Below are 25,992 nucleotides of genomic sequence, written 5' to 3'. Positions count from 1 at the left end.
ATTATGTCGATGCCCCAGTCCCTGCCAAGGCATCCACAATGCTGCCACACCACCATGCTTGACTGTAAGGATGTTCTCAGGAAAACTGCACTTTTGCCTTTGCACCACACAGACCATTTTGTGGCAAGGTCAAGATTTTCACTTTTATCTTATCAGAGAAGAGAAACTTTGTCCATGTTTGGTGTCTCTCACATACCTTATTTGCATCAGCAGTGATTTTCTTTTTGCCACTGTTCCATAAAAACCAGTTTTCTGAGCACCAGGCTGATAGTTGTCCCATGGAGTTTGTCATACAGCTGTAGCTTTTTCCAGCACCAGCCTGCAAAACTAGCACTGGCCTGTTGGTTGTTTCTATGCTTGCCTTTCATACTCGGCCATTGAGTTTTGGTGGACTGTGACTCAATCAAACTACCAGCAGTCATGGTTGAGTACTCTTTCCATTTTGAAATAATGCATTCGACATTTCTGTGGAGGATGTTAGAAACTCTCCAACAAACATGACTTCCAGAAACAAGAAATAATATAGGACTGGAAATCGACACAAATGGACTCTTTTCAACAACTTTTGGAGGCACTGACTGTGCCAGAGCTTAGTCATGTCACAGAAAAATTTGCACAATCAACACATGCTAGGTATTTTTTTTACTTTTGTGCCATAATAAATTTTTTCCACTTACATACAGTTGAGTATCTTGTGGCAACAATGCCAAGTAAATCCATTTGAATTTGATGGTGCAACACAACGAAAGTGGAAAAATCAATGGAGATTGAATACTTCTGTAAGGTAGTTATATGAGAAAGCTACTGCAACCAGTAACAACGTAAGTGTAAAACAGCAATTTGAATAGTTACAAGTTCTATGTCCTCATTAAATAAATCTTGTAAATATAAATTAAAGAATAAAACATGCCTATTTATTAAAAACCCAATGTGCCCTTATCCCAAAATGTTTAGATTACATATAAATATAATCTTGAACTGTTACTTTAAAACAATTCACTATTTGTTATTGTAATCAAACCCCAATTTTTTTCCAACTAAGAGCAGCATTTTTAAATTTCACCACTGTGTTTACTTAGATATAGGTTTGCCCTTCAGAAGTTGAATATGCAACTAAACATTATACACAGTAGGCATCTTAATGTTTTATTCATTGCATTCTGCATACAGATAAGCTTCACTGAGATTTAATTCACTGTAGCATTCTGTAGGTGGTGACAAGATTACATGAAGTATAACCAACTTTAAAATTATATTTATATATATATATGTATATATATTCAGCTGATACAGTATCACAGTTAATGGAAACTAAGGCTTTTTTTAAAAAAAATGCCAATTGATTCATTTCTTTACAGTTTTAAAGAAATCAGAAACTAAACTCCAGTACCTCAAAAATAAACAAGTCAGTGGTAGTTTCTAGGAACCAATATTCAAGTAATGCAGAAAAAAATACACCATGGAAAATTGCTGTTCTTCATTACAGTTGTATATCTATTTACACTATGTTAAAATGCTTAAAGTTTAAATGTAATGTAAAAATAATCTGTAAAACATCATTTAATATAAAAAGCCACTTAATGTGTTATGTCAGAAACTATATTCTTAAAATGTTCGAATACACATTGAAAACAGAGCAGCTATTTGTTACTAATCAGTTATTTAGAAATACTCCCCAGTAACCGAGCTCAGGATCATGGCCTAAGGCTATAATCCATCTCATTGAACTCAATGGGATTTATGCAAGCACAGTGGTGCCCAGGAGTACAACAGAAAGCTATACATTTCAGGAACATACAAAATATAACAAAGGTCAGTATGAAGGATGCAGAAGTCAAAATGACAAATGCTACGCACTGATCAACTCACTGTAAAACTGAATGGGTTCACAATATCAACAAATTTTCTGTGTCTTGAAATTTCAGGAGGGGGGGAATTAGAAGGGAATTCATTAGACAAAATGAACAAGCAAATTTGCTAAATGTAGCAATTCAGTGTAGATCTATTTTTTTAACACTGTGATATGCAAAAGGCTCTCATAGATTATGAAATGCCCTCAACCTACAAACATTTTATTCAATTATCTTCCAGGCTTCCTGTGAGCCCCTCCTAATGTTTCTAATAGGGAAGTGACGAGTGTGACACACACTTACACATATGTATGCATAAGAAGATGCTGAAGAAAAGCAAGTCAAAAAATATATGCTGCTGAGAAGCTCCTGGATAGCATCCATAGCACTTTAATTTTAATGTAAAAATTACAGAAGAAATGACACATAGGTGATATGAGCAAATATTTTCGTGATGAAGCTTGCCATCAATGGAGATGATTCAGATTTAAGTCGCAGCATGGGGTGCTAAAATTATAGTCTGGTTATGGGATATGCAGACATAGACATACTAATGCATTACTCCATCAAGGTGCCCATGATGGATCATGTCCTAGGCCAACGAAAAGCATTTAAAATAAGCAGTTTCAGAATCAGTAGTTTCAAATCACTGCCTATAATGATTTGAAAACAAGTTCTGCAAACTGGTCCAAATGGGTAACAAAATAGTGTATCAATGCAAGATAACTCAATTATACTGACATACAAAAAGATGATTCCAAACGGGGGGAAAATCTCAACTTGCATTATGTTAGACAACATTCTTCATATGTATAACACTAAAAAATTTAAGCCTAACTGCAATAGAAATAAGCTTTTTCTGTACAGTTTGATGCTTTTCTCTATACCATCTATAGTAGAAAAATAAATTCTTTAGCAACCTAGAAACAGTTTATAAAACTCATTGAAGTTTAATTCTTCTTTTAGCATGCCTATGTTAAACTGGTGATTATAAATAAAAGCTATTTAAACAAGGGATGTAATGTAAAACAAGTTAATGCTACAACATTTACAGGGCAATTTTTTATTATTGTATTTATATCCTGTGTGCTGTGAATTAGAATGGAGGGGTTGTTGTTGCTTAAAAAGGATAACTACTTGCAAGAATATAACACAAATATCAAGATAATTTATAAAATACAAATACTTCTAACAGCAGCCTGTGTTCAGATATCTTAACTAGAATGATAATTCAGGTTTTAAGTAGAAGTACAATACCTAGGACATAACAAATGAAAAAGGCATGTTTTATTTTAGAGAAATGGAGCAAAGCTCTTAGGAACCGTAATTCTTAAAAATCTTTGCAGGTCGAACTTTCAGTAGAACCTTAGTATTTCTAATGGTTCTACTAGCAATAATACACAGCAAACTATGAAAAATTACAGTGGCCATGGTAAACTTTTTTCATCAACTCAAGAAATCCCAGCATCTAAATAAATCAAGATCTTCTTTTTTGAACATAGTTTCAGTATGACAGAAAAGGGTAGTAAGGAAACACAAATGCTTAGATCCAAACCATTTTCACTGGTGGGAAAAGGCAAATCATTTTTGCAAAATTATGTATTTTGTTGCTTCCAAACCTCTGCTAGACTGTGGAGGTGGTTCTGGGGACAGCATAAGGAAATTGATAAAAGTTATCTCACACACCCCTCCAACCATACACAATTCTACAGTGGGACCCTTGGTTGGATCAAAAGCCTTCTGTGAATGGAAGGAACCTTTCCATTTGCAGATGGCAAAATCTGAGTCCAACTCAAATATTTTAGGTTTACTCTAATAAGTTTCATCATTACTAACTTGTTATCACAGTTACTAAACATCAACGATTAACCAAGAATGTTGAAAACTTAAGCAGCATTCTTTTACAGCAAAACATGTACCAAGGTAAAAAAAATGTTGCAAACATAATAATTTTGAATGTTTAGTACAACAGAGTACCGGGGGGGAGGGGGGGGAGAGGAACCTACATGAATACAAATGTCATTTTATGTACATATCATGATGCTTCAGTACCCAAAGTATTTATTGCTATATATTAGCAATGCTTTTTTATACCTTTAAAGGGTCACAGAAAAATATAGCGTATATGTTAAATTTAAGACCTAGATTGTTTGGTTTAGCAAGTTTACACTACAACAAAGTTCTCATTTATGTATGAAAAGTTATATAGCTGTATATGAAAATGTCAAACTTGTTTTCTATATACTAGATGAATTCTTCAGTGGGAAAAATTAAAATATCTAAAATATATTAGATTGGGTTTATAAGATCATCAATGATCTTTCAAACATGCAACTGTTTACAGAAATAACAGTATTACAAAATGTTTCATCCATTAATGCAAAATAAGGGGAAAGTAGGTAATAGCAATATTTTTGCACAATTTTAAACTCACTTTTACAATAAGCATGTCCTTGGTATTGTGCTGTAAGAAAAAATAATTTTACCAACCCCTTAAACAAAAATGCCCACAGGTTTCTTTAGGAAAAATGTAAAGTGTGGGAGTGTAGTATTTATAACAGTGCAGTTATAAGAAACCATAATGTAGCGTAAGTACTTCAGAATGTACAAACATGATACAGCTGTATTTTGGCTGTTCACAGCAAAGGGCTACATGAGAATGAAACTATCAGGAAAAAAGAGCATTAAATAACAAAAACAGCCCTAAAGCAGGCTGTAAGCTTAGAATGTTCCATACATGATTTATTTAATCATTACATTTCTATAGAAAAGTTTTATTCACAATATATTGTGACAAACTGTCACAGGAATGATAGTGATTGCAATAAACGTTCATGCAACAGCAGCTTTGCACTTTAGTTATTTCTGTTTTAAAAAATTAAACCTCTCCAGTCATGCTAATCACATAATTTTGGCCTGTAGTGTTTATGCACAAGGTGTAAAGTATGACTACAACAAAAATGTCTGAGTTTGAATCCAAATTCTTTCATAACTATGAAAGTTGTTTTTGTTTCTTGGAACATGCATGTGCAGTTTTTCTTTTCTATCCAGTGCCAAGCTGCCTGCAACCTCCTCTTTACTATCAGTTGTTTTAGTTAAATAATGCCAAGAGGATCTGTTTGCAATTGTGGTTGTATCAGCTGAGGTTGTAGAGGTGGGGGTAACTGTAGTGGTAAAATTGGATCCACCATTTGCACTGGGTTGTGAGGTGGAGGCTGATGTGCCAGACTGTCAGAAGCTTCAGAAATTTCTCCACCATAGAAGAAAAACTGACACTGTTGAATGAATGTTTCTATTACTGATTGAAGGATCTTGGTGGTTGATAAGAACTCTCTGTTTTCAAAATCAGGTCTCATCAACGTTGGCCAAAAACAGATAGATAAATTGTCTGCAGTCATAAAATTGGTTCTGTTCTGTTGACTAACCCTAGAATACAAAGAAAATATTGCAAATTTAAGTATTTGAAGTAACTTAAGTAAAACTGAAGATAACAAGAAGTGTACAGTATCTGAAAACATATTACACAAATGACATTCAACATACTAAGCAGAAGAACCTTTTAGTCAGGGGATCTGTTAAAACATTACATTCTGAAAGCAGTATGAAAATGAACTGGTTTCATTTAATCTCCACATGCATTCATTCCCCTAGGTAAACAATACCACAGCACAGAGCTTTACCCACAATCTCCTGAATCAACCATCTGTCTGTATGGACAGAAAGGACAGGAATATTTGTCATTCACTGGGATAATAAAAGAATTACAAACAACAATACAGGCTAGTGTGACTAAAACATGGGTATACATGAGCCAGAGACTATTTCTACCCACCACATTCCAGAAACAACTTGCAGTTAAATCAAAGGTGTATTCTTATATCATTTAATAATTTACCATTATTTAACATATCGCTTTATCCATATTCAACATACATTCAATTATGTATATTTGAGGTCCTTCAGAGATGCCTTTCAAAGTCTTAGCCTTCTGATTTCTCAACTACATTCTTAGATTTGGTTTGACAACTGCAGTACAGAAAAGCTTGACAATTTCAATATCTTCATCCTGAATTTTAAATCTATATAATTCTTCTGTAGTCTACACCAAGATGAAATAAAAATATGATGGAAGCAATACACAGAAAAGCTACATAAAAGAAATGAAATGATGAATGACACATGGAAAGTAGAATTATACGAAGACAAGCCCTAAATTTTGGGAAATGAAGTGAAAGCTGCATTCAAAGCAACTGGGAAGGGGAAAAAATCACCATAGGACCTACCAATAAAATGGCTACAATCCAGAGACAGAATCAACTTTAGTTATAACTAAAATCTGCCAGCAAATATGGGAAACAAAACAATGGTCCACAGATTGGAAATGATCAATATACATCCCCATCCACAAAAAGAGAGACTTGAAAGACTGTAGTAGCTACAGGACCATTGCATTAATTTCCTATGGAAGCAAAAACATGCTAAAAATTCTGCAGCAAAGACTCCTGCCATAATAAGGAGCAAGAAATTCAAGAGGTGCAAGCTGGGTTCAGGAAAGGAAGAGCCATCGGGAATCACACTGTAAATATATGATTGCTCTAGGGAATTATAGAAGAAAATCAGTATGTGCTTTATAGACTATAGCAAAGCCTTTGGCTGCAGATCATGAAAAGTTGTGGACTAATCTTAAAGAAATGGATGTATCATTGCATTTGACTGTCCTCATGTGTAGCCTGTACTCAAAGAAAGGAGGCTACTGTTAGGACAGAATACAGAGAAACAAAATTATTTACAATCATAGAGGAGGTCAGGTAAGGCAGCATTTTATCAATCTATATGTTCTACTTCTCTGCGGAAAATATATGAAGAGCAGATTTAAACTCAAGAAGGAGGAGGAGTAAGTATAGGAAGAAGGAACATTTAACAATTTAAGATATGCAAATGACACCATACTGGAACCAGAAAACATCACAGTCTTGGAACAATTACAGCACACTCGCACCATATGCAGGCTCGCCATATGTGGACTCGAGATCATGCGGACGGTGAGCCCTAATAAGGTGAATGGGGCTTGAGCACACGCGGGATTTGCCTTAGGTGTGTGTGTGGGGGGGGGGGGTCTGGAATGGATCCCCCATGTAAGGCAAGGACACAGTGTACTAAGGAAAGTAAAAGAAAAAAGTGTAAAGGCAGGCTTACTGCTGAACATAAAGAAAATAAAAATAATGGCCACAAAGATTTACATAAATTCAATACAGATGAGACAAAGCTAACTACATGGCTTGGGCCCGAGTTACTTGAGGGAGCGCCTCTCCCTACATAATCCACCCCGCACCCTCAGAACAACGGGGAAATTTTTACTTGATTGCCCCAAGGTAAAACTAGCAGCAACTCACCGGAGGGCTTATACGGCGACAGCCCCTACCCTCTGGAACGCACTCCCAGAAAAAAATCCGACTCTGTTTTACATTAGAAGCCTTTAAGAAGGCATTAAAAACCCACCTCTTTCAAGTAGCATATCTTCCCGATTCTGTTTAGATTAAGGAGTCCCCCCCATAATTGATGGTTTTAAGGATTTGTACATGGTTCAGATTTTTAGGAAATTGTATGAAATTGTGATTGTGATTACTGAGCCATTTTATTGTTTTGTACTGTGACATGTGTCACATGCTTACTATGTTGTGAACTGCTTTGATCTACAGGAAAGGCGGTATATAAATAAAGTTGTTGTTGTTGTTGTTATTATTATTATTATTAACTTGAGACCAGTTAACAACATACCATTTTAATCCTGTTTGTGCATTTTCTTCCTTAACTTTTTTCATTAATCATTATGTTAGAATAATTTAAACTGTTCTGTTCTTAGTCAATTATTTTAATATTTTGTCAAGTATATACCTGTTCAGATGAGTTATTACATATCTGAAGACTTCATAGTTCACCGGATGGAATTTTTTCACTATTTCTTTTAATTCATACAGCCGCTCAGTCTTATCAAGGATTTCTGTAGAAGTAAGATTTTAGAAATATATAAAAACTAATTAACAGTATAAAAACTGGAAAGTTAAGCAACAGCCTTCTGTTTTCTTGCATTCCATGATTTCTCACCCTCACTCTCAGTTTGAAAAAGAGATACAGGCCCTATACAGACTGATCCAGTGCATCATGATACAGTGCGCCACTACAGACAGCGTGTAGCATCATGGTGTGCCGAAGGGGCGCCATACAGCTGCGCCGCCGCAGCTATGGCACCCGTTTTGCGGCATCTTATTGCGCCCTCCTTAGGGACAGTCTGTAAAGCCCCACAGTCTGAGTAGTAAGGAAGGCTAGGGACACCACAAAGACTGGAAGGAATCATTTGTTCTTTGAGAATTTTCTTAGAAAACAGAGAAGATTGATTTCACTGGAAATCAAGATAGTGATATGTCTACACTGCTGTGCCTCCAATTAATTTACCACTTATAATGACCTTAAGACAAACCCATCACAGAGATTTCTTGACAGCAGTTTTTCAGATGGAGCTTGCCGTTGCCTTCCTCTGAAGCTACAAGAATGTGACTTGCCCAAAGTCACCCAGTAGGTTTCCATGGCTGAGTGGGTTTTCAAACCCCTGGCCCCCACAGACATAGTCCAACACTCAAAGCTACTACAACATGCTAGCTCTCATCTCTACACTACATGTACTATTTTCCTTCCTTAAAACAGAAGCAACTCTAGCAGATCCAAAAACATATCCTGAGGGCCAAAAGAACTGTCCCCTCCAAAGCCTAAAAATGCGGGGCAAAACATACAGGGAGCAGATTTCTATTTCTAGTTTTTAAATATTGTGGGGTTTAATGTTAAGGAATCTATACATGTCTTGTGATTAATTTCAAAGGGAAATTATTACTCTCAGATGTTTCAAGAGAGCCAATTCACCCTTCTTTGACAGAATAAAGGTAGTCAAGGAGGGCCAATGACTGAAACAAAAAATAGCTCACCAGCTGCATGCCATTTGCCCACATCTATTCTAGAATAAGGCAGCAATAACAAAGTCAACAGACATTACAATAACATTTCTTAAGACTTTTTTTTTTTTTTTGGCCTTCTAGAAGGAGCATACAGGCTAGCAGGCAGCTGTTCTCCACACCTGGGACCCAAGTTACTCCTGGAAACTGATGGGCTAGGAAGCAAATATAAGATGGGATGCAAATATTTATTCCAACCAACAGTCATGGTTAGCTTTTACTCAAGTATGGGTAGCAATGTGAGTTCTTGTTTGTAGGTTGGTGGAAACACAAAAAATGTCTACCTTATTCCTGCCTACTGGAGCACATGGGAAGAGCAACCCATTCAAAGGATGCCCCCCCCCCGCCCCTTCACTGCTGAGAAAGGTGACAGGTGAGGTAGAATCCCATGACAAATTTGTGAAAGAGTTATAGTAGGCAGAGGGCCTGATTTGGTAACAGTAGAAATTTGAAAACAATTATAGACTTCAAATTTAAAGTGTGCTGGATGAGGTTACACTTTCCCTGAAGATGCAGGTTTGCAACTGGAGTGTACACCTACTCTCAGCCCTGAGCCTGGATACCCAGGTTTTGGTGGTAATCAGGAGCACATTTACATAGCTAAAGCAAGCATGCCAGCTGCACCCATTCCTGGAGATATTCCGTCTGGCCTCAGTAATACATGCCTTGGTTATACCCGATTTGGATTACTGTAATGTGCTTTATTGGGTATGAAAAGTTGGAACTTCAATTGTCTCAAAGAGCTGCTGCCAGACTGTTAATTCACGCTGGCTACATGAATCATACAACTTTCTTGTTTCAAGAGCTCCACTGACAACTGGTCCAATTCCAAACACAATCTCAAGTGTTGGTTATGACTGTAAAGTTCTATACAACTTGTATCTAAAACACTGGAAGGAATCATGTATATGGTTGTATATGAGTTTATAGAAGCTCTAAGATCTTTTGGATAGGCCCTTCTCTCTATCCTGCTACTTTCCAAGATCATTTCATAGGAACATGCTCCCAGACTTCAAAACTCCCTTGCCAGGGATGATAGAATGGCTCCCTCCCTGCATCAGCAGATGAAAATTTTCCTATTCCATCGGACTTTTATGAACCGACTATGGAGGGCTTTCAAATGTCTAATGTTTTCTTGACTTCTTACATTCTAATGGATTTTAAATGGCTTTAGCTGTATATTGTTTTTAAGACACACACACACACACACACACACACACACACACACACACCTGATTTTTGTGTGCTTTTAATCTGTCATGGTTTTAATAATCTGTAAACCTCCAATCATAGTACAAATCTAAATTTAATTAACTCAGTTTGGATCCAACCAAATGTGAAAAGTTGTGAAAAACATGAAGGTCTCAATCCAATTGTTGTTAGCCTTAACTATAATCAACTGATTCCACATTCTGTTAATTCAGTGGATTTACTCTTTTTGGGACTAGAAATTGGATTTAGGTCACAGTATGTACAACTGCATACATTATTTTCATAGATAAATTACAAGAAAGTGAAAGTTCATGTATAGTCTGAAAAAACTGACCCAAAAAACCTGAGTCAACTTATCCATGGGTCAGTGTAAGCATTGTATTTTAACTCTTTTTTTAAAAAACTGGTGAAAGGCAAGAGCATAATGTTTCCTGGAAGCACTGACCTCCCTCTATTCCTTCATTCATCCAGCCTTTAGTGTGAGCACAAACCATTATACCTGCTGGAACTTTCTAAGTACTTTGGCATCGTTTTCCTTTGCTTCATCTTTACATCATTTGTTTCATGCCCCTATGTTTTACCCCCAACCCCCATTTACCCCCATGGGTCATACCAAAACTCAAATTTTGGCCCCAAAACCTGCCCTTGACTTATACATGAGGTCAATTTATGGTCGAGTAGCGTTTATCCTTGTGTACAAGTCTACCTTGTGTATAAGTGGAGGGAAGGTTTTAGGGCCAGAATCATGGATTTTGATATGACCCATGCATAAGTTGAGGGTAAAACCTAGGGGCATCAAACAAAAGATCTAAAGAGAAAAACACCACTTCCCTCCCTCCTCTGTCTCTGGACCTCTCTTGACCACCTAGCACCACTTCCTTGGTGCTGGACGACAAAGTTTGAACATTGGATTGACAAGGGAAGGAACTGTAGGGAAATGAGGGTATTTGTTTGATGGGGAGAGGAAGTTAATACCGGATTGAAAAGGGAAGGAACTGGGGGTGGGGTGGGATGTTTGTTTCATGGGGGGAGAACATTAACGCCGGATAGAAAAGGGAATCATCTCTCTCTCTCTCTCTCTCTCTCTCTCTCACACACACACACACACACTCCTGCCTGGCAGCTCCTTCAAATATCACTGCCAAGGCACATGGGGTAGTGTTTCATTCAGGACCTTTCTAAACAGGATTACTGCTGACCTGTATATACGCCAAACCAGGATTTTAAGGTCAATTTTTGGCATAAATTTCTTGATTTATAGTCTGTATGGCATATACAGTAAAAAAAATATTAACAAATGGGTGCTTGTACAGTAGTACAGGTGGACCTTCCCTTATGTGGGGTTCCATTTCGGACCCCGCCACATAAGGGAAATACTGCGTAAACTCAAGCCCCATTATAAACAATGGGGCTTGTTCTGGTGGCATGCACCTGGCGCCCACCCCACTGTTTCTTCCAGGGCACGGGAGAAGCCTTTCCGGCACGGCTTCCAGTGTATGCTGGAAGCCGTGTATAGCCTTGTGCTTTTTTAAAAAAAGGAAATTTCTCTCCCTGTCCTGTCTGTTTCCCCAGATCTGATCACTGTTAAGGGTTAAAGCCAGCAAACTGAGAAATGCTTAGATGTGTGTGTAACCATGAGCATCCAGCACCAGAAGGACAAGGCTAATTAGCCACAGCTGATGCTCATAGGCACAAGGTCATTCTGCTTGCCTATGTGCAGCAAAGCCTGGATGATGAAACATGTGTCTGCGTGGACAGGAGGACACTTTACAGTGTGGGACAGGAAGTGACTGAGTTTGGGAGACCGCATGGTCTGGAGTGTATATAAACTCAGGGGCTACCAGTAATCGCTTGTGGGTTTGAGCAGGAGTTGGTATTCATTTGATCTGTATAGTAGCATTGGTGATTTATGGTTAGCACTCTGTAAATAAAGATAGCACTTTCGGGAGCCTGGCTTCTCTGGTCGTTTATTCAGCTGGAGCCGGAGCAGCAGCAATTGCTGGAGAGTTCCCGAGATTCCTGCAATTCCTTCACTTCTGGAAGACATCCAGTGCCTGTCATCTTCACTGAGGACTGTGAACCACGTTTCTGCAAATTTGTCAACTACTCTGCTATATTACAGGATTGGTTTATAAGCCCAGCAGTTTTCCTGCCAATAGTTATTGGGCTCAGCAGATGCTGACAATGGTTATGGGGCCCAGCAGATGCTGACAATTCCATCATGTAGGGAGAAGAGAAATGTGTTCCACAATAGTATCTGCTCCACTGGTGGATAGACACCCCTTGATCTTATCTGTTATTTCAGTACATATTTATTTACAACTTTTCAATATTTTTTTTTTGCTGGTTTATAATTTTAATTGGTTATCCACAATATATCCTTTATAAAAAGAAAATTCAATTGCTTACTTGATGCGTCAACTAATTCTGGATGTAGTGAGTAAGGAATTAAAGGTTCTGGTAGATCTGCGAAGAAAGCTTTCAGAGCTCCTGCCACAGCATTTACTGTTACATCCATGGATTCCAGACTGATGTTATGATCTATAAGTGATATAAACCAAAACTTTATTAATAATATGAGAACTGACATGTATTACATTTCTCCAAATCATATACTGACTATGAACACAAAATGCTACTTTAATATTGAACTTGAAATAGATTGAGTTAATATGCTATGACTGCATAATGTACTGTAAGTACTGATCAGTTACTGATACTATTTAGCATCTGTTCAGATATTATAACTTACTGTTTTTAGCCTAATGATAAACACACCAATCCCACAAACAATCTATTTTGAGCTTCACAATTTGAGGAAGGGACAAGTAATTCCTACCACTAAATCAGACTGGCAGACAGAAGAGATAAACCTTTTTCTCCAGTGGCACCACAGTTACAAACTCAAGACCACTTGAAGACTGTTCAGGCATCTGGGAGGAAACCGGCAACAGAAACATGAATGTGCACATAAGACCTTCTCTCAGGGTCACTAGGCATCCTTACATGACAAGCATGAAAGTTTGTTAGCAGTAGTACTCAAAGTACCATCCTTTACATCTACATATTGACATTGCACCCTGCCACTTGATGCAATACAAGAATAAAAAGATTTTGTTTATATAATTTGCATATTATATTTATATATTCATGTATATTCATATTTTAATATTTTATAAGGAAATAACCAAATTATAATAGTTTAATATAAATAAATGTAATATTTGATGCAACGCATGTGTAAATTTTAAACATAAAAAGTATAGGAAGGATCAGGGCTTCTTAAGTCTCGTGCCCCCTTGAACAACTCTTGCACCCCTCCCCCCACTGGTCCCACCCATTGTCTGAGACGACTGCTATAAAGGGCTCGATAGTAATATTTGGCTGAATATAGTTGTTCTCACTCGTGGAAATTTTCTAACTTCATTTCACTCAATGCAGTAGGCCCTCCATATCTACTGGGGTTAGGGGCACAGCACCCCCATGAAAGTGAAAAAAAAGCTAATAAAAGAACACCACGTTTTTACTTGAGAGACCACCTCTCTAGGTCCTCCAGCACAACTCTGTGGTCAACATCTGCCAAAAGTTGACCTTAGAATCATGCTGGAGGACCTAGAAATGCCTAGAGAAGTGTTTCCTCTAGTAATCTCTAGTTCCTCCAGCACAACTCTGTGGTCAATTTCCTGCAAAATTTCTCTGGAGGACCTAGTGATTCCTAGAGATATCATAATAATCAAATCTGCAAATAATCAAAACTATGAAAGTCAAAACACAAATATGAAGGACCCACTGTATAACTGCAGTGCCCTTTTTGTGCAAAGGTCTAACTTGCTTCTAAATGCACAGGAAGGCAGAACTAACTTGCCATCCACTTCCCCACTCTCAGTTTTAGCCACATGTTCAGGAATTTGCCGGAGAAGAGCTTTAGAACATTCCAGAAGTAATCTTTTCAGGGCTTAGCCCCAATCAAATTTATTTTCTGAGTCTTTCTCTTCTTGGACCACTTACAGAAAATGTTTTGATGTTTGGTTTAATTAGTTGTTAATCTGTCAACTTTATTGTAACTATATATTTTTTGGTTTTCTGAATTTTGTAACCTGCCTTGAGAAGGCTCTTAACCTTGGTCTATAAAGCAAATACAAATGAATTGTGCCGGCTACATTATCTAGGGCCCAGAACAGACGGGCGTTTGAGGTGCCCTCGCCACGTGCAAGGGTTGCCTGGTGGGCGGAGCGCCCACACGCCCAGCAACCCTCGCACGTGACGAGGGCACCGCAGCTGCAGCACGCCCAACAGAAGGGTGCGTGTAATGATGACGTTGCAGCTGTGCCACTTCCAGATGGGTTAGCGCAGCTGCGACGTCATCATGACATCTCTGGAGCTTTGCGGCGTTGCAGCGATGCCGCAAAAAGGAGCCACTTTGGGCACTCCTTTTTTGCTCCACAGCAGCGCCAGGCAATTTGGTTGCAGCAACGCTCCTGCGGAGCAAAGACAGGCGCCAGGGAGGCGCCTCTTTCTGGCGGTTTGTACCCCGCCTATAATTTAATTTTATACAAGGAACTAAGAGCAAGAGAAAAAAACTAAGAACTCAGATCAAGAGAGGGTAATTGATAGCATTCTTGTCTTTCACATTTAAAATAGCTATCAACTGAAGAGCAGAAGTTCAATAACACAGATACACAGATTAACTTTGCTAGGGGCAGGTTGGAAATGGAAGGGCACAATTTTTACAGAAGATGTGGTTTCTTTACTACATTACTGTGATTTTCGAATTGATTTTTTTCCTCAAAGCTTTATTTGCTTTGGTTTACTATAATAAATTCAGGTCGTGTGGAGAAATACAGATCACAAATCTAGTAAGACAAGTATATCATTCACTTTAACACTGCATGAGGTTAGGCCTTAGAAACACATTAGCAATATGGTAAGAGCTACTGCTAAATCATAATTAGTACTTAATACAACCAATGATATAGGTGCTTGCTCCCCAATTTCTATAACTATTTATTTATAATGCAAAGGATGTGATTTAGATTTTTATATAATACATAAAAATATAGTAGCAGTTCATCAAATAACAATAGCTTTGGATGTTAACAACTTGTCCAATTACCTTGATCGAACTGCTTCTGAATGTTGTCTTGATCTGTCTTATTCCCACTAACACGATAGAGACCTTCAGTACAAAGTCCTTAGGGAAAAGAAAGACAATGCCATATGACTGTAGTTTACTAAAGGCAACAGACACTGAAATACTGCAGAATTCAAATAAAATCAGCATTCATTTAAAACGTGTAAGATTATTTATTTCCACAATTATTATGTTCTAAATTCTTATTACATGAAAGGTGCAATTTAAAACATGGCTAGAAGAAAGCCAGTCTCACTTTCAATTGACAGAAGCTTACTTTGGTGTAACCACTATTAGAAATAAGGAGCTAATTCATAGCTTGATTAATTATCCAACGCTTATAAAACAAAGCATAATCAGTTACTTGTTGCCCAAGTTGAATATGTTAATTATAAAATTAAAAAGAGAATGTATTAATTTACAGTCTTGAAAACTGTCATGAAGAAGTCCCAGCTCTAGTATGTTTCCAGTTCCTATAATCACTCTTCATATTCCTCACACTTATTTACCCCTACTCAAAGAATGGGATGTAGCTCAAATACCTTAGTATACAAAGGTCTAAAATTTGATAAATGACTTGAGAAAACAACAATGAACTGTAATGTACTAAGGTAGAAAATAGAAAGAAAAGCCAGGACCTTACACACTTTTAGCACGTCCTAAATACATGCAGTAGACTTTCAATGGATCAGAACATTGTGCAATCAGATATGTGGGCCACGCACACAGCCATGCAACAGTAAATTTTCCTACCCATGCAGTCAAATGGGAGAGTTTAGCCTAAATCTAACTGCTTGTCCCAACTATAATAAACTCACTGAATTAATGTGAACTCGGTATGTCATTACTTACGTAGCTTGATTGATTCAATGAACCTACTTCAGTTAAGCCTGACAATTGGATTTAGGTCATAAGGATAGAGAAAGGAGGAAAGGAAAAAAGACTGAGGAACCAGTAAGAAAATCACAACTGGGAAGTGAAAGGGAGGGAAAAAAAGGAAAGGAAGGTGAAAGCAACAGAAGCCAAAGTACACCAACAGTGAGAATTAAATACATTAGGAAGAACTAGTAGTAATAACAAGTGAAAGATTGGAGGCACGAAAGTAATTGATGTTCTTGAGGAGTACTACGTAAGTACTAGATAAGACTGCACTTCTAAGAAAGCACAACTACCTGCAAAATGTTTCTATAAATATACTATGAAGGTTTCAAATGCAATATAGTACTGCATGTGCAACCATATTTAGGCTATCACACTTGCACAACTTTCTAAAAAGTACAACCACCTGTGTAATTGTTATCACAGCAGTGTATAGTGACTGGCAATATAGGGCCCTGATCAAAGATTCCCTGAAGAAAATAAGAGACCACTAGGGCAGGGCCGGCTCTAGGTATTTTGCCACCCTAGGCGAGAAATATTTTGGCACCCCTGTCGCCCCTCATAATTATTTTCACTCCTTGATTTCCGCTGTTTCGTTTGTTAAAGCTAAACATGACATAAAACGTAGGTTCCAATCTTTCATCAGTATTGAGAATTAGTCAAAAAGCCAATTAGATTTTTACAGGTTAAAGACTTATTTACTGCTGTGATATTTGGAATCGAGACTAATGCACACATATTCCTTTTGCAAGCTGGAAGCATTATTAATTCTAATGATGTGGAAAAATCTGGATCCCATCCCTATGAATTTATGGGATAGTAGTGGTCCATCTATGACCCCTAAAAACTAAAAATCTTCACCCAAGGGGCAGAAAAGGGTGTCACACGAAAGAGAAGAAAACCAGTAGAGTCACCAGATGAGAGGACCAGGGCTGCAATTTGACACCACTTTAGCTGCCTTTGGCTCCCATGGTGACCGGCTGTCCTAACAGCAAAGGAGGACAAGGCACCATAAAATGTAGGGCTTCCAAGTAAAATGGAGGACATGACCAAGTAAAAGCTGAAACCCCTCATATAAATATAAATTCATGCTTCTTAGTGATGCTCAAAATGGAGGACATTTTTGGAATTCCTCCTGGACAGAAGATTGAAATGTAAGATATACCACAGAAAAAGAGGACATCTGGCCATCTTACTGGTTCCATGCTATGGAGCCCTGGGATCTGTAGTTTGCTGTGGCTCCACTGCTCTCTACTGAGAAGGCGAATTCTCCTCCAAAAATCCAAACCCCAGGATTCCATAGCATGGAGCCAGGGCAGTTAAACCAGTGTCAAATTGCATTACTTCTGCAGTGTAGATGCAGCCTTTGAAAAAAGGATGGGAATGGCTCCAGGGCGAGAAAGAAAAGACACATAGAGTAGGCACAACCACCAAGAGTGGGCAAGCCACACTCTCTCAGCTTCAGAGGAAGTCCATGGCAAAGCTTCTCTGAACTCATATTGCCAAGAAAGCCCCATGGTAGGTTCACCTCAGGGCAGGGCAGACCTCCTCCTTTTCCAGGACATGTCCTCCATTCCAACCTTCTGTCCAAAAAGTATTCTAAAACATCCTCCATTTTGAGCATGACTAAAAAGCATGTATTTACATTTCTAGGAGTGTTTTGAGCTTTTCTTGAGTCCTGTCCTCCCTTTTTCATAAATGTCTTCCATTTTGTGGTGCCTTCCTTTGCGGTGAAGACATATGGGAAGAAGACCAAGTTTTTAAAGTGGATTATTGGAGCCAGTGTGGCCTAGCTGTTTGAAAATTGGACTATGACTCTGGGTTCAAATCCCAGCTTGGCCATGGTTGGGGCCTCACACTCTCTCAGCCTCAGAGGAAGGTCATGGTGAGCCTCCTCTGAACAAACCTTGCCAAGGAAACCCCATGAGAGGGTGGCCAGGAGGCAGAAAGGACCTGAAGACACACAACAACAAAAACAATAAATGATCGGAAGGGAGGCAAAGGTGGGTGGATAGGGAAGAATAGGGCCAAAGTCTGGGAAGGAGGAAGGAGTTATGGGGGAGAGGGAGAAATGGGGCCATGGAAACCCACTGGATGACTTTGGGGGAGTCACACTCTCTCAGCCTCAGGGGAAGGCCATGGCAAGCCTTCCCTGAAAGTCTCTCTCTTGGCAAGAAAGAGAGGGAGAGAGGAAGAAAGGAAGAGAAGAGGGGGAAAGGAGGAAAGGAAGATGGAGGGAAGAAATGGGGAAGGTAGGAAAGAAGGAAGGAAGGAAAGAAGGAAGGGGGAAGGAGGGACAGGAGAAAAGAAAGAGAGAAGGAAGAAAGGAAGGAAGGAAGGAAGGAAGGAAAGAAGGAAGGAAGGAAGGAAGGAAGGAATGAAGGAAGGGAAAAAAGGGGGAAGGAAAGAAGATCGAGGGAGGGAGGGAGGGAGGCGCTCCAACTCCAACTCCCAGAATTCCATAGCCTTGAGCCAGAAACAGTTAAAGCAGTCCCAAACCAAGTTAATTCTGCAGTGTGGATGCAGCCCAGGAGTTGCAGAGCGCAGCAAACTTCTTCCTCCCTTCCAGCCTCAGCAAGCAGCTCTCCCTTCCTGCTACTGGGAGGCTGGCAGGGCTGCTAGCTGCTCTGCTTGCCTGACTCTATGATCCTTTGGCTCCAGCCAACTCTCTCTCTTTCTCTCTCTCTGGCACCCCCTAGAGGTTGGCGCCCCAAGGCGGCCGCCTAGCTGGCCTATATGGACGAGCCGGCCCTGCATTAGGGAAAGATAAACTTGCTATCAACAAGGAAGATAAAATGGGCAAACATTATTTTGTGGAAACTCTTCTATGGTTGTAGAATGGAAGCAGTGAATGAATGTGATTAAGTAACATACCGCATATACTTGACTATAAGTCGAGAAATTTATGCCCCAAAATTTACTCAAAAATCATAGGTCAACTTATATACGAGGCAATAAGTTTAATGCTGCTCATAAAGTTCCTAAAAGAAGTGCCCACCCTTCCTTCATAGCCAAGGATCTTTAAACAGCAACCCGTCTGAGTCCCCGCACACTCTATTTTCTGTGTGTGTGTGTGTGTGTTATCCCTCAGCCTTCGTAGCCAGAGCTAACAAACATCTGCTGAGGCAAGGGAGACAGGGAGAGAGAAAGGGAGTTTGTCTCCCTGTTTGAGTCCCCACATACTCTTCTCTCTGTGTAATAATAAAAAAAATAATAAAAGCTTTATTTTTAGCCCGCCTTTCCTGGGATCAAGGTGGGTCACAACAGCCAAAAACACAATACAATCAATATACAACAAATTAAAATACAGAAAATACAAAATCTTACAACATCTTACAATAGTTAAAATCCAGCTAAAAAGTTTTCCAACTAGCACAAAATTGCAAAAACAATGAGGAGAGAGAAGGGGGCAACATGGAATGTTAGGGGTGAGCCTGCTGGAACAAAAAAGTTTTAAGCCCCTTTTTGAAGTGTTCCAGGGAGGTGGCCAAGCAGAGCTCATCCAGAAGCGAGTTCCAGAGGATGTGGCCCGAGATAGAGAAGGCCCTCTGAGTGGTGGTAGAATATCTTGCCTCTGGGACATGTAACAATTGCTTCCCAGCAGATCTGAGTGTGCGGGGCGGAATGTATGGGGAAAGGCGGTCCTCCAAGTACCCTGGGCCCAAGCCATATAGGGCTTTACAGGTAATAACCAACACCTTGTATTGTGCCCGGAAGCGAATAGGCAGCCAATGGAGATCTTTCAGAATTGGTGTTATGTGACTGGTCCTGGAAGAGCCAGTGACCAGTCTCGCTGCCATGTTTTGAACCAACTGAAGCTTCCGAGTACGGTACAAGGGTTGCCCCATGTAGAGCGCGTTACAGAAATCCAAACGAGAGGTTACCAGAGCATGTACCACCGTTTCAAGGTCCCCCCGGCCCAGGTAGGGTCGCAGCTGGCGTATCAGCCGAAGCTGATAACAAGTGCTCCTGACCGTCGCATCCACCTGAGATGTAAGATGGAGCGACGAGTCCAGAAGCACCTGCAGACTGCGAACTGAGTCCTTCACGGGGAGCGTGATCCCATTCAGGACAGGTGGACAAACAACCATTCCCAGGCCAGGAGAACCTATCACGAGCACTTCCGTTTTCTCTGGATTCAAACCGAGTCTGTTTTCCCTCATCCAGCCCATTACCGACTCCAGACAGGCATCCAGAGGAGAGATGCCATCCCTGGTCACTGCAGCAGCTGGAGGCACAGAGAAGACTATCTGGGTGTCATCAGCATACTGATAACACCGCGCCCCGTGTCTCCGGATGATCTCACCCAGCGGTTTCATGTAAATGTTGAATAGCATGGGGGACAGAATGGCTCCCTGAGGGACACCAGATGTAAGTGCCCTCCTATCGGAGCACACGTCCCCCAGCTGCACCATCTGGGACCGACCCGAGAGGTAGGAACGGAACCACTGGAGCGCAGTGCCACCAATTCCCAACTCTCTCAGGCGTCCCAGAAGGATACCATGGTCAATGGTATCGAAAGCCGCTGAGATGTCTAAGAGCACTAACAGGGACACGCTACCCCTGTCCATGCCCAGACGGAGATCATCGACCAGGGCGACCATGGCAGTCTCAACCCCGTAGCCCGCCCGGAAGCCGGTTTGAAATGGGTCTAGAAAATCAGTTTCATCCAAGATCGATTGAAGCTGGATGGCAACCACCCTCTCGATCACCTTCCCTAGAAATGGCAATAGCGATACCGGCCGATAACTATTATGCATCAGGGGGTCAAGGGAGGGCTTCTTTAACAATGGTTTTACAATAGCTGTTTTCAAATTAGATGGAAATTGCCCATCCCTGAATGATGTATTTATTATTCGGCATAACAAGGTAGTTACCACCGATCCCCCCTGAGCCGCTAGCCATGAGGGACAGGGATCAAGGGAGCAGGTTGTCTTCCTAACACTTCTAAGGATCTTGTCCACATCCTCAGTACTTACAGACTCAAAGTGATCCAGTCTAATTGAGTCCACGGAAGCTCTGGAGACCTCTGCACTGGTTTCTGACCCAACAATGGCATTGAGATCAGCCCTTACCCGAGAGGTTTTATCCGCGAAGAAGTTGTTAAATTGGTCGCAGCAGGCCTTAGATGGTTCCAAAATAGGGTTCAGGGAGGAGGGAAGCTGCGTAAGTTCCCTCACTACCCTGAACAGCTCTGCTGGATGCGACTCCGAGTTCTTTGCTGTGTCTATCGCCTCTCCATAGTCCTCCAGAAGGGAAGCTAGGAGAGCCTTGTCGGCTAAGGGCTGGTGTCTCCGCCATTTGCGCTCTAGTCGTCGCAGAACCAGCTTCCTTGCCCGAAGAACTTCCGTATACCAGGGCTTCTTTTTGGAAGCAGGCCTGAGAGGACGCTTGGGAGCGATACTGTGTATAGCCCTGGAGAGATCAATGTCCCAGGTGTTTGTCAGGGCATCAACAGAATCGCCGTCACATCCAACCATATACCCCTCTAGGGCTTCTTGGAACCTTATGGGTTCTATCAGCCTTCGAGGGTGGACCATTCTAATAGGTCCACCACCCCCGGGGGGGAGTTGGGTAGATACCTTGATCTTCGCCTTTACCAGGAAATGGTCCGTCCATGACAAGGCGGAGATATTAGTAACCTCCGCCCACGGACTTTCCATGTCCGTGCAGAAAACCATATCGAGCGTATTACCAGCAGAATGCGTTGGCTCCGTGACTAATTGAGACAGGCCCAAGGCAGCCATGGTATCCATGAACTCCCGAGCCTTCCTTCATAGCCAGAGCTAAGAAACAGCTGCTGATACAAGGAAGAGAGAGAGAGAGAGTTTGCCTCCCTGCTTGAGTCCCTGTGTACTGTCCTGTCTCTCTGTATATGTCTTATCCCTCAGTTTTCCTTCATAGCCAGAGCTAGCAAACAGCTGGTGAGGCAAGGGAGAGAGATAGAGAGTATGCTGATGAAGGGGGGTGAAGAAGGAGGGAGGGGGGAGGGAGGGAGGGGGAGAGAGGGGGGAGGAGGTTTGTTTCCCCATTTTTCATGCCAAAACTATGACCCTTGGGAGAGGTCCAGAGGGAGAAGGGGAGAGGGAAGTGATATTTTGTTTCCCCCTTTAGATCTTTTGTAACATGCCCCAGTGTCTGACCCTCAACTTATCCACGGGTCATATCAAAATCCATGATTTAGCCTCAAAAACTACCGACTTCTACATGAGATCACCTTATACACAAGCATATGCGGTACATATATTGCAAATGAATTAATATTGCAGAGAGTGTACAATGGATGTGTATTTATGTTTTTAAAAAATATTTGCTACAAAAAAAACCCCAAGATATCAGTGGATTATTTATGCTGCCATCCTGAGAACTGATAATAAAGAGGTTTTTTTTCCTTTAAAAAAAAAAAAGAAAAAAATAAAGAAAATAAGAATACATATACAGTGCGCCCGCTCCATACGTGGGTGCACCATACGTGGCTTCCTGTTTACGCAAAAGCTGCGTCGCCATTAAATGAATAGTGCACGCACACACTGTGCATGCACCGCGCTGCAGCAAGCACGAGCCCCACAAGCTTACGTGGGATTTGCCTTACACGGGGGGGGGGGGCATATAAGGCTAGGCTCCAGTGTACAATACAGTGTCTGGGTCACTTCACCTTCAAGAGAAAGAAAGGAAGTAAAGCTTCTGATCACAAACTAAAATTAACTACTGTTTACCTCTGTGGTCAGAGAGATGAGTAAGGTAGCCTTGGTCCACAGCATTACAATGACTTGTAATGACTTGGCCTGGAGCATTAAAATTGTCTGGTTGGATGAGTGCATCCTTATTTTTTTTCCAAAGCTTTTAAAAATGTGCCACATGCTATAAGCATCTCTGAATGTGGGACTAAATAGAGAAATTATTCAATAGCTAGCACTATTCAGAACTGAGAGTCATGAAAAGCTTTGAAGACTAACAAATTTATTAAGGAATAAGCTTCGGTAGATCTGAGTCAACTTCAACAGATAAACTGAGATTTAGCTCAAGTTGACATGATGTAAAAAAGAAAACGTGTAGACAGTTGAGGTAAGAAGAATGAATGAATAGAAAACCAATAAATAAATGAAGTGGTAATTACTGTATATACTCATGTATGTATAAATTTAGAGATTTTAATCAAAAAATTGACCCCAAAAACTTGAATCGACTTATCTATGGGTCAATGTAAATACTGTACTTTAACTCTTATAAAAAACGGAACCATCCCCTGGTGAAAGGCAAGAGTGTAACGTGTCCTGGAAGCTTTGAACCCCTTTACGCTCTCATCCATCAAGCCTTTAGGGAAAGTTATGCCTCCTATAATTTTTAAGTTCTTTGGCATTGTTTTCCTTTGCTTCATCATTTAGATCCTTTGTTGCAGGCTCCTACGTTTTACCATCGACTTATTCACGGGTTATATGAAAATCCATAATTTTGGCCCCACAACCTGCCCTCGGAGTTATACATGAGGTCGACTTATAGTTAGGTTCATTTTACATACATGTAACATACTGAATGAACAAAGTGATGAATCATAAAATAATGTTGATCATCTTCCATAATCCATGAAATAGAACTATTTTTTAAAAAAAAAACATCATCATCATTTTCATTGAATGCCTCCTTTCTCCCAGAAGTGGCCCAAAGCAATGCAAACCAGGGAAGGAGCAAATTTTGGGGGAAATAATACATTTAGCACATTTAACTTAAAACATGCAGAAGGGGACCTAAAGCCTTCAGCTTAGATTCACATGGACTGTGGCACAGCAAAAACAATGGAGTTTATGAGACAAGGGAAACTGGAAGTACAGTGTGCCCATGTTATACGCGGGCACTCTATATGCGGCTTTGAGCATACACTCAAAGCCGTGCGGGAGCGCATGGGGCAGCGTGTCCCATTCGCATGAATGGGGCAGCGTGTCCCATTCGCATGAATGGGGCAGCGTGTCCCATTTGCATGAATGAGGCGCGCTGCTGTGGCTGCGCCCTGCGCGCCGCCACGGACACAAACCCCATTTGTTTGAATGGGGCTTGAGCATCTGCGTTTTTTCTCTTACTGGGGGGGGGGGGGTCCAGAACAGATCCCCCGCATAAGAGAAGGGCGGACTATATAATCCCATGGCAATCTGAACGCAATCATGGGGTTTAACGTTATTGCGTGATAGACCACTACACGCAATTTTGAGCAATGGGAAGTCAGTCTGAACGCAATCATGGGGTTTCACGTTATAGTGTGACAGACTACCACGTGCAATTTCGGGCAATGGCAAGCTATTTTCGGGCAATGGGAAGTCAGTTCAGACGCAATTCGAACTGACGTAAATTCACTGAACTAGAAAATTCACATGAATGTGTTCTGGCCCCACTTTCTTTTCATTCGAAATTAAGAGAAATTCCTCCTGTGTGATAAACTCCAGTGTAATCCTCCAATGCTACCTTATCAACTCTGGTAATATTTGTCTCTGGGGTCACCATCCAGTGATAGTGTTTCTTGGTGTGACTTTTCCCATGGGTGAATTACACTCCTTCAGAGGAATAATTGTCCCCACTACAATTTAGTTACAAAGGGTATGAAAAACAAATTTGGTATTTTAAATTATATTTGACTTTTGGTATAATCATGTACTCAGTAAAGCGATGACACTTTCAAAAGAAAAGCTGAACTGAAGCCTAGACACAACCTGTATGCTACATTATGAAAGTAGTAAGGAAAAGGAGGGAACTGAGAGAAGATTTTTTTTCTTTGTTGGTACTGCCATTAACCTAGTATTCTCAATTAACTGAACCTCAGTTCATAGCAATACTGAAGAAAAAAAATGCCAGGGGAGCAATTCAATGACAAGACTCCCAAGTGCCATAAGGAGATTCATTGCACAGAAGCACTGAAAACGTTTATTTGCTTTTAACTCTGTAAGTGACAAGGAATGTATATTTAGTGACACCACTGATGAAATACCCCTCAGGAATGAGCTCACTGCCTGGTTATAAGTAAGTCATGTTGGAATAATTTTACTTGTGTAGTATGGTGTGGTTATGCTGTCTTAATATTTTAATGGTTTTTACTGGTTTTAACTATGCTATTTTTAACTTATGTTTTAATATTGAGTGTTATTTAATTATTTTTTATCTTTTGTAATCAATGTTTTAGGTCTATCTTTTTAAATTACTGTAAGCCCAGTTAGTCTGACAGGAAAGATTCTAGAGCAGATCATTAAACAGAGAGTCTGTGAACATTTAGAAGGGAATGCCATAATCACAAAAAGTAAACATGGGTTTCTGAGAAACAAGTCATGCCAGAGTAATGTGATCTCTCTTTTTTTTTAAATAAAATTACCATCTTTGTAGATGAAGGGAATGCTGTGGATATAGTATATCTTGATTTCAATAACGCCTTTCACAAGGTCCCCTATGATATTCTTGCATACAAGCTAGTAAAATGTGAGCTAGACAAGGCAAACTAGGTGGATTTGTAATTGGTTGACCAGCGAACCCAAAGGGTGCTCAGCAATGGCTCATCTTCATCTTGGAAGGTTAAGAGGTGATATGACAGCCCTTTTTAAATATTTGAAGAGGTGTCATATTGAGGATGGAGCAAGCTTGTGTTCTACTGTTCCAGAGAATAGGACCCGGAGCAATGGATCCAAACTGCAAGAAAAGAGATTCCACCTCAACATTAGGAGGAACATCCCAACAGTAAGAGCTGTTCAACGGTGGAGTACTTTGAAAACGAGCCAAATAATGCAGCTTCTGGTCATTTTGGGGGCATGACATTCAGACGATCATGTCCCCAAAGCAGCCGGAAGCTGGTCTAAAAAGAAACTGATTTAGATCGATTCCTGATCAGCACTGCTTGGGACTGTGGAGCCGGCCCACTTCAGGAGTGGGTCTTCGGGTGGCC

At 40.3% G+C, this 25,992-nt stretch overlaps 1 protein-coding gene across 2 annotated transcripts in view; it reads right to left on the bottom strand.

Annotated features, from left to right (window-relative positions):
• The window catches only part of LOC149314895 (rho GTPase-activating protein 5), a 71,246-nt gene that overhangs the window by 11,804 nt on the left and 33,450 nt on the right, over positions 1–25,992 (bottom strand). Inside the window, exons 3-6 of one of the 2 annotated variants that reach the window (XM_089522081.1) lie at positions 15,180–15,257; positions 12,476–12,607; positions 7,746–7,851; positions 1,472–5,276 (exon numbers count right to left, since the gene is read on the bottom strand). In XM_089522081.1, the coding sequence (XP_089378207.1) occupies positions 4,946–5,276; positions 7,746–7,851; positions 12,476–12,607; positions 15,180–15,257 (647 nt within the window). In that variant the 3' untranslated portion in view covers positions 1,472–4,945. Of the gene's footprint in view, positions 1–1,471; positions 5,277–7,745; positions 7,852–12,475; positions 12,608–15,179; positions 15,258–25,992 lie in introns of those variants that run through there. The other variant, XM_089522082.1, reaches the window with a different exon arrangement.

Source organism: Sceloporus occidentalis, unplaced genomic scaffold (genome assembly GCF_023333645.1).
Source record: "Sceloporus occidentalis isolate IW3139 unplaced genomic scaffold, rSceOcc1.0.p SCAF_4, whole genome shotgun sequence".
Lineage (NCBI taxonomy): Eukaryota > Metazoa > Chordata > Lepidosauria > Squamata > Phrynosomatidae > Sceloporus > Sceloporus occidentalis.
The sequence above is the reverse complement of the archived record's forward strand: the minus strand, read 5'-3'. Positions and strand labels throughout refer to the sequence as shown.